At 39.5% G+C, this 12,449-nt stretch overlaps 1 protein-coding gene across 3 annotated transcripts; it reads right to left on the bottom strand.

Moving 5' to 3' along the window:
• Window positions 1-497: 497 nt before the first annotated feature.
• HDC (histidine decarboxylase) lies at window positions 498-11,966 on the bottom strand. 3 transcript variants are annotated; one of them, XM_075764664.1, is made up of 13 exons: window positions 11,945-11,966; window positions 11,227-11,383; window positions 10,256-10,428; window positions 9,045-9,158; window positions 7,559-7,681; window positions 6,558-6,692; window positions 5,452-5,595; window positions 5,136-5,202; window positions 4,133-4,295; window positions 3,941-4,031; window positions 2,652-2,750; window positions 1,858-1,959; window positions 498-1,666 (listed from the first exon to the last, which is right to left on the bottom strand). In XM_075764664.1, exons 2-13 carry the CDS (start codon window positions 11,252-11,254, stop codon window positions 905-907), a joined length of 2,001 nt encoding a protein of 666 aa, XP_075620779.1. In that variant the 5' UTR covers window positions 11,255-11,383; window positions 11,945-11,966; the 3' UTR covers window positions 498-904. The 3 variants fall into 3 exon arrangements, with proteins under 3 accessions (XP_075620779.1, XP_010298780.2, XP_075620781.1); XM_010300478.2 differs by lacking the exon at window positions 11,945-11,966 and having other exon boundaries at window positions 11,227-11,386; XM_075764666.1 differs by lacking the exons at window positions 498-1,666; window positions 1,858-1,959; window positions 2,652-2,750 and having other exon boundaries at window positions 3,777-4,031.
• Window positions 11,967-12,449: the final 483 nt, after the last annotated feature.

The following is a 12,449-nucleotide window of genomic DNA, read 5'->3' as shown; positions in this document are numbered from 1 at the left end:
GCTTTCCCAGCACAATCTCCTAGCAATCATCATGCTTCCTGACTCAAGAGCAGTATCTCTGAATTTAAAGCTCCTCTCGATAGATTTTTCTCCCATCAATTTTTTTTAAATTATTCTTGAAAAATATGTAAATCATTGGCCTCTTGTAGCAATAAGTTTGCTGCATAGAGACCCTTTCTTCTGCAATGTCCCTTAGTTTTTCTGTTATGAAAAAGGGTGAAATATCATTCCTACTCTCTTTCCTCATGCACTTGTGATTTACAGACCTTAGGTGATGCTGGGAAAGGCCACAGGTGCTTAGCCAGGGCAGCTGCTCTCGCAACATGGTTGCATAAAGCCTGGCTGTGCACTGTAACTGATTAACACACATGAAATGGCACGGCTGCTGTGTTTTTAAACTCACAGAGTTTTACAATTGCCCTAATACAGCAAAATCTCAGAGATAGGTTGCACAGTTCAGAATAGATGTTGGCATTGTCTGCACACACAGATCCTCACAGCAGTCTAGAGAGTGAAGTCAAGGTATTTAAAAAAAAAAAAAAAACCAAACAATGGTGCAAATAGAGAGCTGTTTACCCCACTACTGAGGCCAGTGTACTTTGTCAAAATGGTTCTAGCCTAGCAGCTAGAAACTGTCCAATACCAGGACTGATAAGGCAGAAATTAGCATTTTCTTTACCACAGTCTACAAACCAGAGTTTTGTGTTGTATGCCTACAAGATTTATTTGACATTTTAATCTATAATACATGAGGTTTCTATCAGTAAAAGCACAGGAGTTTTCTCAGTGGTCATTGCCACTGCTTACATATTGAACAAAATAACATGTAGTATTGCATATGAATAAGCAAACTTTGGTTCTCTTTCTACCTGTAGAGGTCTTAAGGACCAATCTCTCTCACTTGTTAAACAATGGCTTGCAGAGGACAACAAGGCAGCTGAAGGCCACACTGAATGCTACACTCTGGAAAGCTTGGGACACTGTAGAACTTAATTAGTTTTTTGAAGGCACTTTTTTTGAACATCATCACCTCTTCCGGCAGCCTGGAAAGAATTCTGGCATTTGCATGAGACTCCTTCTTGTCAGTGGCTGCTGCTTTGGGGTTACATTGCTCAAGACTACCAGTTGTTGGCACACTGTTGCAGCTAAGGGAACGTGCTGTCTTTTTCTTGCCTTGAACAGACAAATAACTGAATAAAAAAGAGGTTAACTTATGTTTGTTAACATCTTGGACATCTTCTGGAAAACAGTCATCTAGAGGATCCCCTTGACTTTTCACTTGTTGACTAATCACACATGTACTGGCACTCACTGCTAACTTCTTAGGCTGAACTACTGTTTTTCTGGAAGGTGTTTTGTATTTTCCTCCATTTAGATAAAGCTGAGAAGTATTACTAATGACATTAGAACTAGGCTTAACTATAATATTAGGGATTCTTGCCCCATCACCGTAATTGATGTGGTGCAGCGCATAATTCTGGCTAACAATTTGGGCTGCAGTATGTTGAATGATGTTCCAGTCTTGCAGAATATCTTCCCTGGTTGTGAACTGAGATGTTACAGTAAAGCGAATGATGAACTTGTCATGAATAGTTGCTGGAATCAGGAAGAGCCTGCCAGAACTGCTTAGTTCTTTCAGGAGTTTTTCTGTCAGCCAGTTGGGACCCTGTTTTAAATATGAATAAGAAAAAAACAAAACCCTGTAGTTAGAATTCCCAGTGACATCCAAACATCTCCGTAAGAATTACAGCATTACAAATTCTTATGTGAAAATTTATTCACAGTTCTTAATGTCTGAGGAGAAATCAGCTGTGGTCAGTTCATTCCAAAGAGACATGCAAAAGGCCCAATCTTTACCTTTAGACGAAATACAACCAGTCCAAGATGTCTCTTGGCAGGAATTTCAAAGAGTGGATCACTTTTAACCAAGGATTCAAAGAATTTGGCTGTTTCGGTACCCTATAATTAAGGAAGAAAAAGTAGTTATGTATTGGTTTGTCACAAACCCACTGTAAGACACTAAGTAGTTAAAAAGAATTCCTTTCCTTACGAAAACACATTGTTCCAACGCATGAATGGTAACAAACAGAAGAATGACAACAAAGCTAAGAATTTTAAAGTGTCTCTTATTTGCCCAAACCCTTGACAATGAACAAGAGTAAGTGGACTATACATAGGAATTTTCTAGAATACTTAAAAACAGAATGTGCCTTCTCAGATTAGAGTCCTTTTGCGGCAACCGTTGACCCACAATATGATCCCTTGTATTTACATCCCATCAAAGACTTAAGCCTGTAAATTTTCATAGCAATGGGTTCAGCCATCCCTCACAGCCTGCCTCCCAAACAGCTGCCACTTTGCCTCAAAGAAAGCTTCTACAGATTAGTACTCAGTAATGTGCAGAAAGCATTGACTTATCGAGCTGCTTTCCATTGCTTATTGCTTCCAAGAAGGGTACAGGAAATGTTTTGTCTACACAGTCGATCTTTACAGATTACTTAAGAGTAAAATCAGCATGCACGTAGTGTTCACACGCAAGCTTTGTGTGTGAGAGGATTTCTATTACTCATCTTTTCATCACTGACTTTATTAAAGTCAGCTACCAATAAATGAACATAATACATTTCCGCCTGCATTGTTAATTCACATACATGTCGGACGTGAGCTTGAAGCTTTTTCACCCCAAATGAACGAATCACAAACCACAGCTTCAAAGAACGAAATCGACGACTCAGTGGAATTTGCCAGTGCTGTGAAAACACAACAGCTTGTCAATGAGTGCAAAAACAACAGAAAGGAGCATTCTCTTACACTGCTATGTCTGTTGCTTCAGACTCAGGTCAGAAATCTCCCTTGATACAAATAATTTTCTATTACTGAAAATCTGCTAAGCCTAGGAAACAGCCATCAAAAAACATTATGTCTACCTATTTTTCAATTATTTGCAAAAATAAAATTTTGGCTATCCCCCTTAATCTATGGCCTAGATACACTTAGAATTTTTAGTTAATTACCAGCTAATAACAAAACCTTTTTGCAGTTAAAGACCATTATCTAGTTAAGATGTGTCCATTTACACTTTAGGACTGAGTGCTCACTTCAGTTCCTTTAATTTGCATATTTAAGTGCCATCCTCAACGTTTTCCCAAATCAACTATAAACAGTGAGAGTTGATGGAAGGGTAGACCCTCCCAGAGGGAGTAACACCTGCTGCATGGAAAAGAATGACAAAACTCATGAAAGAATACTGCTGGGGAGCTACGCAATTACGTGCAGGGTCCTACTTAACCGCAAGAGGGACTCATTGATATTTTTTTCTCCACCCTTCTCTACACTCACCCTAGTAAAAAGCACTATTGATTTCAAGAAAACAATTCTCTTTTCAGGATCAGGATGAGATCATAGCAGAAACAATTGGCAGTGAATATTCTTTTGGTTTACTGTACTGAAATCTGCTGTAAGATGGATGTAAATTTAAATGCCTCTTAGCTCTCCTCTGAATACCTTAATCTGAAGAAAAAAATAATTAATTCTAATGCTGTTTCAGAGTATAGTGTTTCCATTGCTTACTCCTTTTTCTTTTTTTATTACATATCAGAGATACAAGAAAACCAGCCAAAATTCCATCAGTAGGAATTGCACAACACAATGCACAGAAATGACCTTTCTGACTAAAAGTGCAAGACTGGATCCCCATCTCTGTAAAGATCTTAAAGTACTTCAATCTCTATATCTGAAAGCAATTTTATAATTTATTTTCATAACCAAGGCTTGCTTCAAAATTTTATTATTTAATCTGCATTAGGATCTCAGTATAATTTGGTTTATGCTTTTATGTAATAAGACCAGCTATAAGATAAGCACACTCTGGAGTGTGAGGAATTTTGCACTTTGAACATTTTATAGGCCATTTAAAATACCAACTCAAATACCAACTTACCATGAAATCAACAGCAGCTCCTGAATTGGGATGTCTGAGGTAGACAGGGTTAACACTGAAGGTTTGATGTAACTTGTATTTATCCTTAACCCTATCAATTGTAGAATGAAGTGTATTTAGCAAAAAATCGTGCAGAGAAAGACTTTGCAATTTGCAAGTTATCCTTTTGGGTTGTGTTTTGCCTTTACTCACCAAAATCCAGTGCAGTCAAAATGAACCATCATCCATTTAGAAGGATTAAAAGTAAAGGAGTCTGCATATTCAATTCCATCCAAGAATGGTCGAAATTCAGGACACACAAATGCTGTTCCTGCATATGCAGCATCAATATGAAGCCAGAGTCCCTCAGCATCACCTGTTGGAATTGAAATTGTTGTTATGTAAGGGACATAAGGAATCAAAGTACATGCTTCATCAATCCTCTCTGCAAACCAGGTCCATGTTTTTGCAGGAGGCGGACAGGCTAACAACAAAATAGCAAGCAAGACAAACCATTGACAATCTAGTTTTATTCTAAAGCTGTGGATCCAGAACCCCAAAATATAGGATAACGCTGAAATCAGATGGAGTCTATAACAAAATTCACTATGCCTTATTTCATATGTGTGAGGCTTTTTAACTTTTGATTTGTCACCTGCCTTTTTAGTAAGTGAAATTCCCCGGTACAATGCAGTTGCACAAAGCTAGAATAAAGACACGGTGGAAAGCAAAAAGAACCCAGAGATAGAAGCCACACTCTGACCCATAAAAGAAAGCGTGGCAGGTCTTCCGCAACTGCTTGTCAGAATTTATGCTGGAATAGAATCTGCAACTATGTCAAATTTACCTATTGGACTGGTGGCTACAAAGGCTGCCGTACCAAACTCTACCTTCAAAACTCCTTTGCTAGATTTATGTATCCATCCTACAACAGTACTGCACTCTGTACTGTACAGTCTGTATTCCCTAAATAACGACATTAAAGATTTATCAGTTGACAAATTTAATCAATTTTGAGTAGAATGTGTTGTAGCATCCTAACCTAAATCTTACAGAAATCACTGCAAATTCTTGTGCTGACTCCACCAATCTTTGAGACACATCTGAAAAACTCAGCTGATTAGTGTTGCCACTCTCCTTGGTTTTAGCATGAAAAATTCTCATACTATCTTTTCTGTGCTATTATAGTTTAAAATCAGGAAGAAAGGACACTTACAAATTGGACCCAATTCTGAAAGATTGTCAAAAGCACAGACACCAGTTGTACCTAAAGTTGCACAAACCTAGAAGAACACAAACCTGTTAAGATGGCATTTTTAATAAATAGATGCAGCACTTTAAAAGCAGAGCAGCTATCATATACAGTCGAAGTTGTATTAATTTTTTTGTTCAATAAAAGAGAAATTACTGTACACATTTTAACCTTCAGCTAATGTATTTTAACCCAGTAAGAAATGTTTCAGATGCAATTTTATATTGACATTAAGAATATAACACTATGTCAATACCCCCAACCAGAAAGTTGAACATACAAAGACTGGCACTAGGCCTTTCTTTCTGTCTTCTGCAATGGCTTTCTTCAAGCTTTCACCTCTGAGGGAAAAGTTCTCATCCACAGGCAGAAATTTCATCTTCACAAGAGAAATCAAGCCAGCCTTTTCTACAGAAGAATGTGCCTTTTAAAAAAACAAAACCAAAAACAGTAAGAAAGCAAGCTCTGAGGCTGAACAGCTGTGATAAGTTATGGCCTTATAAAAGACAGTGGTTGAAGAAAAGCAGAGATAAGATCCATATTATAATCCATATTAATACAAGTCTGAAAGTTTCTTCTTTGTGAATAGCTAAAAGAAATAATACACTGTAATTCCAAGGAATGCATATGTGCTGTTTATTTGGGTACTGGTCTCTAAAATGTACTACTAGGCATCCTCACCTTGTGTTTGGAGGGCCATTTTATCAAAACTCAGGTCTTAAAGGACCCTCTAGAAATGGATCAACCTCAGTTTATTCCCTCCTCCTTGCCCTAAGAAGATAAAAACACTTGAAGTGTGCCTACTTCTGGGCTAGGGTAGACCAAAACGCCTCCCAAGAAAAAGCCCTTTTAGTTATACTAAGAACCAGGACAAGTGTCTCTCCTGTTGCAGTTTTCCCAGGGGAATACGATTGTTCCGTTCAGGAGCTAAAGGGCAGAACAGGTTTGCAGGCAGAGTCACAGTGCTGCATAGATGTTTCCTCCAAGAACAATCACAGAGGCCTGGAGTGGAGATCACAACCAGGAGCAGCATTGAGGCAACGCCCTGAGCATGCCTGTCTCGGAGTGGAAGGAGGCCATGAAGAAACAAGAGCTGAAGCAGCATGAGATCAGCACCTAGTTACTGGATTCAGGCTTTGTGAAAAACAGGAAGTGCAAAAATAAGTCATGTGAAACAGTCTCTTGAGGACTGCCGGGACCCTGCAAAACCCCATCTCACATTGATTTTGTTTCCTCATCTGCAGAAAGCAAGATTAGAGGGATTCATTCATGCTTGCGAGGTATTCATGTTTGCGTTTTTCTCTTGGAACAGAAATGCAAGTTCACATTGTATGGTCTGGGTGAAACAGAAGCAAATTTGTTTTCTTTCTAACCATAAGAACCTACTTGATCAGACGCGTAAGCAATGAGGCGAGAATTGAGTGAGGACTCATCAGTGTCTGGCTCAGAAAGCTTCATCTCCAGAATTTTGTTTTTCCTTGCTGCTAGCAGTGCAACCAGGGTTGATTCGCTCACAGTGCTCTGTAAAGACATTGCTCATTTACTGCAACGTATTACTACTTTATTGCTACTTTGTCAGGGATTTACTGAAGTCATTGCTGTGCCCACACCCTCTTTTATTTCTATTCTTGCTTTTCTGGGATGCAGTGGAACATCGCTAGCTGATGAGCAGCTCTCTGGGCCAGCAACGCAAAACAAAGCCTTTTAACTGCTGTATATTTTTAACGTGCAGGACCAAGCGGGGGGGGGAGTAAAAAAAAAAAAACCAAACACAAACCAAAAAACAAAACCCACCACATTGTTCCTTTTGTTCTTGTACAGCCACAATGTAGTATCTCCCATAAAAATCACAGACCTGAGCAAAGCTCCTTGTAACAACACAGCCTCAGCACTGATTCCAGTGGACACTTGCTTAGACCTTATGAAAGGAGGTAAAGGTTCAGGCCTTGAACTTGCAACTCTCAGGGACACAAAGCAGACATGAAAAAAAGGAAAAATATTTTCTTGTGTGGCTAAGGACTGCTGGTAGAAGGACAGTGACAAGGATTCCTTCTCTAAGTATATAATAATCAGTTCAGTGATAATTTGGTGGTGTGAAAGACTGAAGAAACCAAATCTGACTCTCATTTATCCTTAGTAAAGCCACAAGACTACCGGCTCCTCATCCATTAACACAATTAGGATTAAAAGCAATAGCAATTCCTATTCTATAATCTTCTATATTTAATACTAAAAATTGGGGAAGTAATGTCAAAATTGGGATTTGTTCTTATTCAGATCCATAGAGCAAATCTTGTTGGTTTTGCCTCCAGGAAAACTATCACCCAGAGGGAAATTCACTTGAGCAAAAACAAAAGGCGGATGAGGCCACCTCTGATCTCCCCTACCTGTAATACTCCTCCGCCCACACTGTTGGGATGGTGGTGCAGGAATTTATCTGGAAGGCCCAGCATTTTAGCCAACCAATCCATCATATTCATTTCTAGTTCTGTACAGGCTGGACTGGAGGCCTAGAAAAATCAAAAAAACTAGAATCAGGCTGTAATTCACCCTGCAAACACAGCAGCACTATAACCCTTAGAGTAAACCATATATCACATTTTAATTAATAGCTATTAACACTTTTTAATTGCCTTGGGAGGAAACTCACCTAGATGCAACAAAGGTAGATGACAAGCTTTGTAGCATTGGATATATAAGCAGCTGTGTAATACTATGGCCCATACCTAGCAGAACACTATGCTATTGTAATAAAAATTATGTTGTTTGGTGAGTTCTGTAATACAGACCTCTATGTTAAGGTTGCAGTTGACCATACCTTGCTCATTGCCAGTTGCTCTCTTGGAACATCAAATACAGAGACTATCACCAACCTCCTTACAATGCTCTCCCCAGATTATCTGCATCACCTCAGTGTTGAGCTTCTACACTAGCAATAATTTTAGAATCATTAAAGAAAGAAATCACAATGAGCCATTTGAGACAAAATTGTGGAACTGCAATTCACCACACAAGTACATGCTCTTGATCCCTAAAGAGAAAGGGCACTGATCTGTCTTCCAACTGAGGAGAGTTAAGGAAGGCTTTTTGAAGAGGGGCAAAAGAAAGATGAAAGCTGTTGGGCAGTGTCCAGCTTTCCACTTATGAAAAAATCAGTTTACATGGCAAACTTAACAGACATCTATCAAAACTAGATTGAAGGCATGGAAATGGATGTTTGTGTGCGTAATCTGCTAATCTGATACAACTCAATGCAGACCATAGCCATCGATTTCTTACAGGTTTATGAGCTTCTACTGCTTTCTTACACAGAGACATGCATCTAAAAATATGGGCAACTTCACCACTGGGGAAAACACTGACTTCTGAACACTACTGACCTATGTAGAGTCATAACTAAGTAGCACTGTGTTGCTGCTGCAGGAGGATATAAAATATTCAGATGTTCTGGGACAGGCCACCAAACAATTATTTTCAGAAGAGGAAAAATAGGAAATGTGTTCTCTCAAAGGAACAGGAGAACTGGAACTGAGCCCAACCTAGCCCGCAGTCATGGGTGGTGGCTGCTCAGTTGCCTGCAGTGCTTGTGTAACAGTCTTGGCAACGAGACTAGACCACAGGGAACAATGCTCACAGTGGGACAGGCAAAGAATAAGAAAACAGACATTTCTAGTGGTATATTTTCTTCATTCATCTCTTACTACTAGGTGATATTTGCTCTCATATATTCTATTTTTTTTTCAAGTGATATTTTTCATTTATGCAAGTAAATAATTATACTGACTCACAGAACAAGAAAGAATCACTATGACCTGCTCCTACATAATACACACAGGAGAAGAGTATCTAAAATAAAAACAAAAAAAAAATTACCCATGTGAATCCCAAGCAGTTAATTGCATCAGCCAACATATCTCCAAGGAGTGAAGGCCAGGAAGTAAGAGCTGGAAAGTAGGCATGCATGTGTGGGCTTTGCCAATGGACTACCTAGAACAAAATTATCTAGAAGTTAAACATGAAAATGTCACAAAATTCTGCACGAGATGTAGTGATTAGCATCTGTTTAAAGTGATGGAAAAGGATCACAGCAACATAATATGTGCAATTACAGATCTGCTAGCAGAAAGCTACAGAGATAATAATCAACAGGAGTGCAGCACTAGCAAATGATAACACTGTGTCGTTATTAGATAAATTCCAAATTATAGCAAAAGCATTTATCTGAATTAAACAGGCAGACAAAGATTCTGAACAGGAAAGAATGGTCTTTAGAACATTGCACAACAGAGTCAGAAATATTTATCAAAATATTTATCTTTATAAGGAGAATTCTTGCAACAAAGTCGCTCTTGCTCATTTTGTCAAACAATGGCTTGCCTTTAGCTACACACAGCAATTTACAACTATATAGCCCCCCTCTATACAATCATGGAAAAGACCTTTAAGATCATCAAGTCCAACCTGAAGGAGCTTGTATGTGGGACACCACAGTAAGCATGTTTAAAGTGAGCACCTTTCCTACATCAGACCAAGTTTCCACAAATATCTATAAAGAAAATTTTAAAATAGACTTTGAAACAGCTTCTTACATAAAACATTCAATTAGGTAAAACTCCCTTAGCAGAATCTGCAGTATTTGCGTACAAGAGGAAGGATACCTTTACATTCAAAGAGCAGGAGACAAGTGTTATATGTACATGACTTTGGGCAAAAGATATTTTACCTTGTTGTACCTGAATTTCCACATCTCAAATTGAGATGATGCAATTTAGCAGGTAGAGGCCTTGTGAAGCTAAATTCACTAGTGTCAGAAAAATCATTGTTTCCCTCTAAGCAAACATGAGTTATTCTTAATGTATATAATACTTGAAAAATACATTCAGTCTATCCCCTAAAATTATAGTTAGGAAAAGAGTAATCTCCAGAATCCTTCTGTGGACATCATGTCTACAAGACTTAGTCTACATTTTGGGTGTTTTACTTATTTAGATAAATGTTCTGCAGAACCTGCACATTCCCAGGATTTGGTGTTCATCCCAGGTAGTAATGACTTTTTCCTGTCACGATTACACTTTATTTCTTACCCCAGGCATAATAATCTTCTCTATATCTCCAAAGATGTTGTCCCAGGTGTCTGGGTCCATTGGGGCAGAATCTGGCAACTGGGCTCTCATGTAACCTGGCTGTACATCAGGAGTCACCCGTCTCTCTCTCACATTGCTCAGGTACTGGCAAATGTAATCCACCATCTCTTTCCCTGGAAGAGGCAAACCAGTGCTTTGAGTTTCGATTGCAGGAAAACTGACTAGCAGTACTAGCGCTTCATGCAATCTATCATTAGCATTGGACAAGGCTTGGAATACTGTTCCCAGGATAGCCTTCCTACACCTTACTTGTGCCATCTAATAGTAATGTAGGGACATGGCTTCTAGAACAGCGTCATGGGGACAGAACAGATTCACAGGGTTATTTCAGTGTTGTCATTGAATAGTTCAAACGTACCTTTAAAATACAATCACGATAAAAGTAGAGCTTGTTTGATTATTGAGAGACAGATTTTCTTGCCTACAAATTAACTGAAACTGCATTTCATAAAGTTTTCATAACGCCCCAATGCTTCCCTGCTGTTATCGCATACCCCCAGCTGCACGGCTACACACCTTTTCTTCACTTTTTAGACAATCACCTCCAGTCCTGAGACCAAAGTTTGCTCCCCATCTCCAGAAATGTGCAAGTATCACTGAAGTTTCATGGTGTCAGCTAGGGAAGAACCACTGTGCATAACCCCTTACTAGAAGTTTATTCAGAATCACAGCTTTGCAGCTTTTCTACGGTATTTTAAGTGTAAGACCCAAAAGCCTAAGTCATCCACTGACTCTAAACCCACTAAACTCATCCCTGAGACACATTTTGTTCCTCAGCCTCAGCAGATGTGTCAAAGACGTGTGCAAATAAAGAGTATATAGCCCATCCTTATTCTGGGTACCACTCCCAGCCCTGCAACAGTTGTCCATGAGCAAATGCTACCTATTTCCAAGAGCAAAGAATCACTCACCTCTCCGTCTGTACTCCTCAGGCTCCATACCAATTCCTTCTAAAAGCACCTCTTCAAACCTGGGCCACAACTTTGTGGGAGCTGTGGGCAGTTTGGTCTGGTGCCCTGCTACTGCTTCACCCTTTATAGCTCCCTTTATCTCTCAGACTCACGCATTCTGGAAAAGGTTTAACGTAGGCAGGTTATTGGTGAGTGTTTATCTAACTCCTCCCAATCAAGGGCTTTTACAGTCTCTCATATGTTCTCATCTGTGCTCTTTTGATGTGTTAGTGTATCTGTAAGAAGAGCTGTCTCTGCACTATCCCTTTCCCATTTTCAAACAATCTTTCAGAAGTCTCCCAGTAATCCGTATCATGAATATAACACACATTAACATCAGAATTGTAGGAGAGAAAAAGCTCAAGAGCTTCCAAAACCAAATAAAAGCAGCCATGTTACTCTAGCACACCTAGCAGTAGTCATTAAAACAAGGCATCAGCAGGTAACAAATTTGACACTGCAGGTGGGGACTATTTTTTCGTTTCCCCCCTTCCCCCCCCCCTTTTTTTTTTAATTATAGGACTAAGTTTTCCCAAGACAGTATACCTGCATCCCACAAGTCCTCAGTCCCTATGCTGTTAGTTCCTTGCTGCTAGGAGAGGCATTACAATTATTACCAGTTCCAGAACAGCAATATAAAGCAATGATCATCTTTGTGGATTTCCTCCACTGAATTCACCTGATTGCTGAGCTGGGAAAACAAATCTTCACCCCCTCCTCCTGTGCTTGCTTTTCTCACATATGATATGCATAAGCACTGGGATTTGGCCTTCTATCTCCAGAATTCCTCCAAGTTCTCCACCTGGATTGTTCTCAGTTTGGAAGAACATCCTTGTAGATTCCCCCTTGTTCCATCATCAGGACCTGAAAACACATCCTGACCTATCTTTGGCAGCACGACCTTTGACACTGTACTCAATGTTGAGCACTTATCTTGACCAGAGGGAACTCACTTGCTCGACACTGATACCAGGCAGCCCTGCAAAAAGAGAGAGGTAGGACTTACGGACTAAGCATCATAAGGTGAAGTTATTACATAGTACAATATGTGGTTGCCTAATTTCTGCTATACCCTAGGCTCCTGCTTAGGGCTGGCCCTGTTGGAGACGGGATACCAGGCTAGGCAGACCCTTTGTCTGATACATGACAGCAGTTTCTCTGCTCTCATCATACAAGAGAGAGCT

Source organism: Balearica regulorum, chromosome 12 (assembly GCF_011004875.1).
Source record: "Balearica regulorum gibbericeps isolate bBalReg1 chromosome 12, bBalReg1.pri, whole genome shotgun sequence".
NCBI lineage: Eukaryota > Metazoa > Chordata > Aves > Gruiformes > Gruidae > Balearica > Balearica regulorum.
Note: the sequence above shows the minus strand (reverse complement) of the source record. Positions and strands in the feature narration are given on the sequence as shown.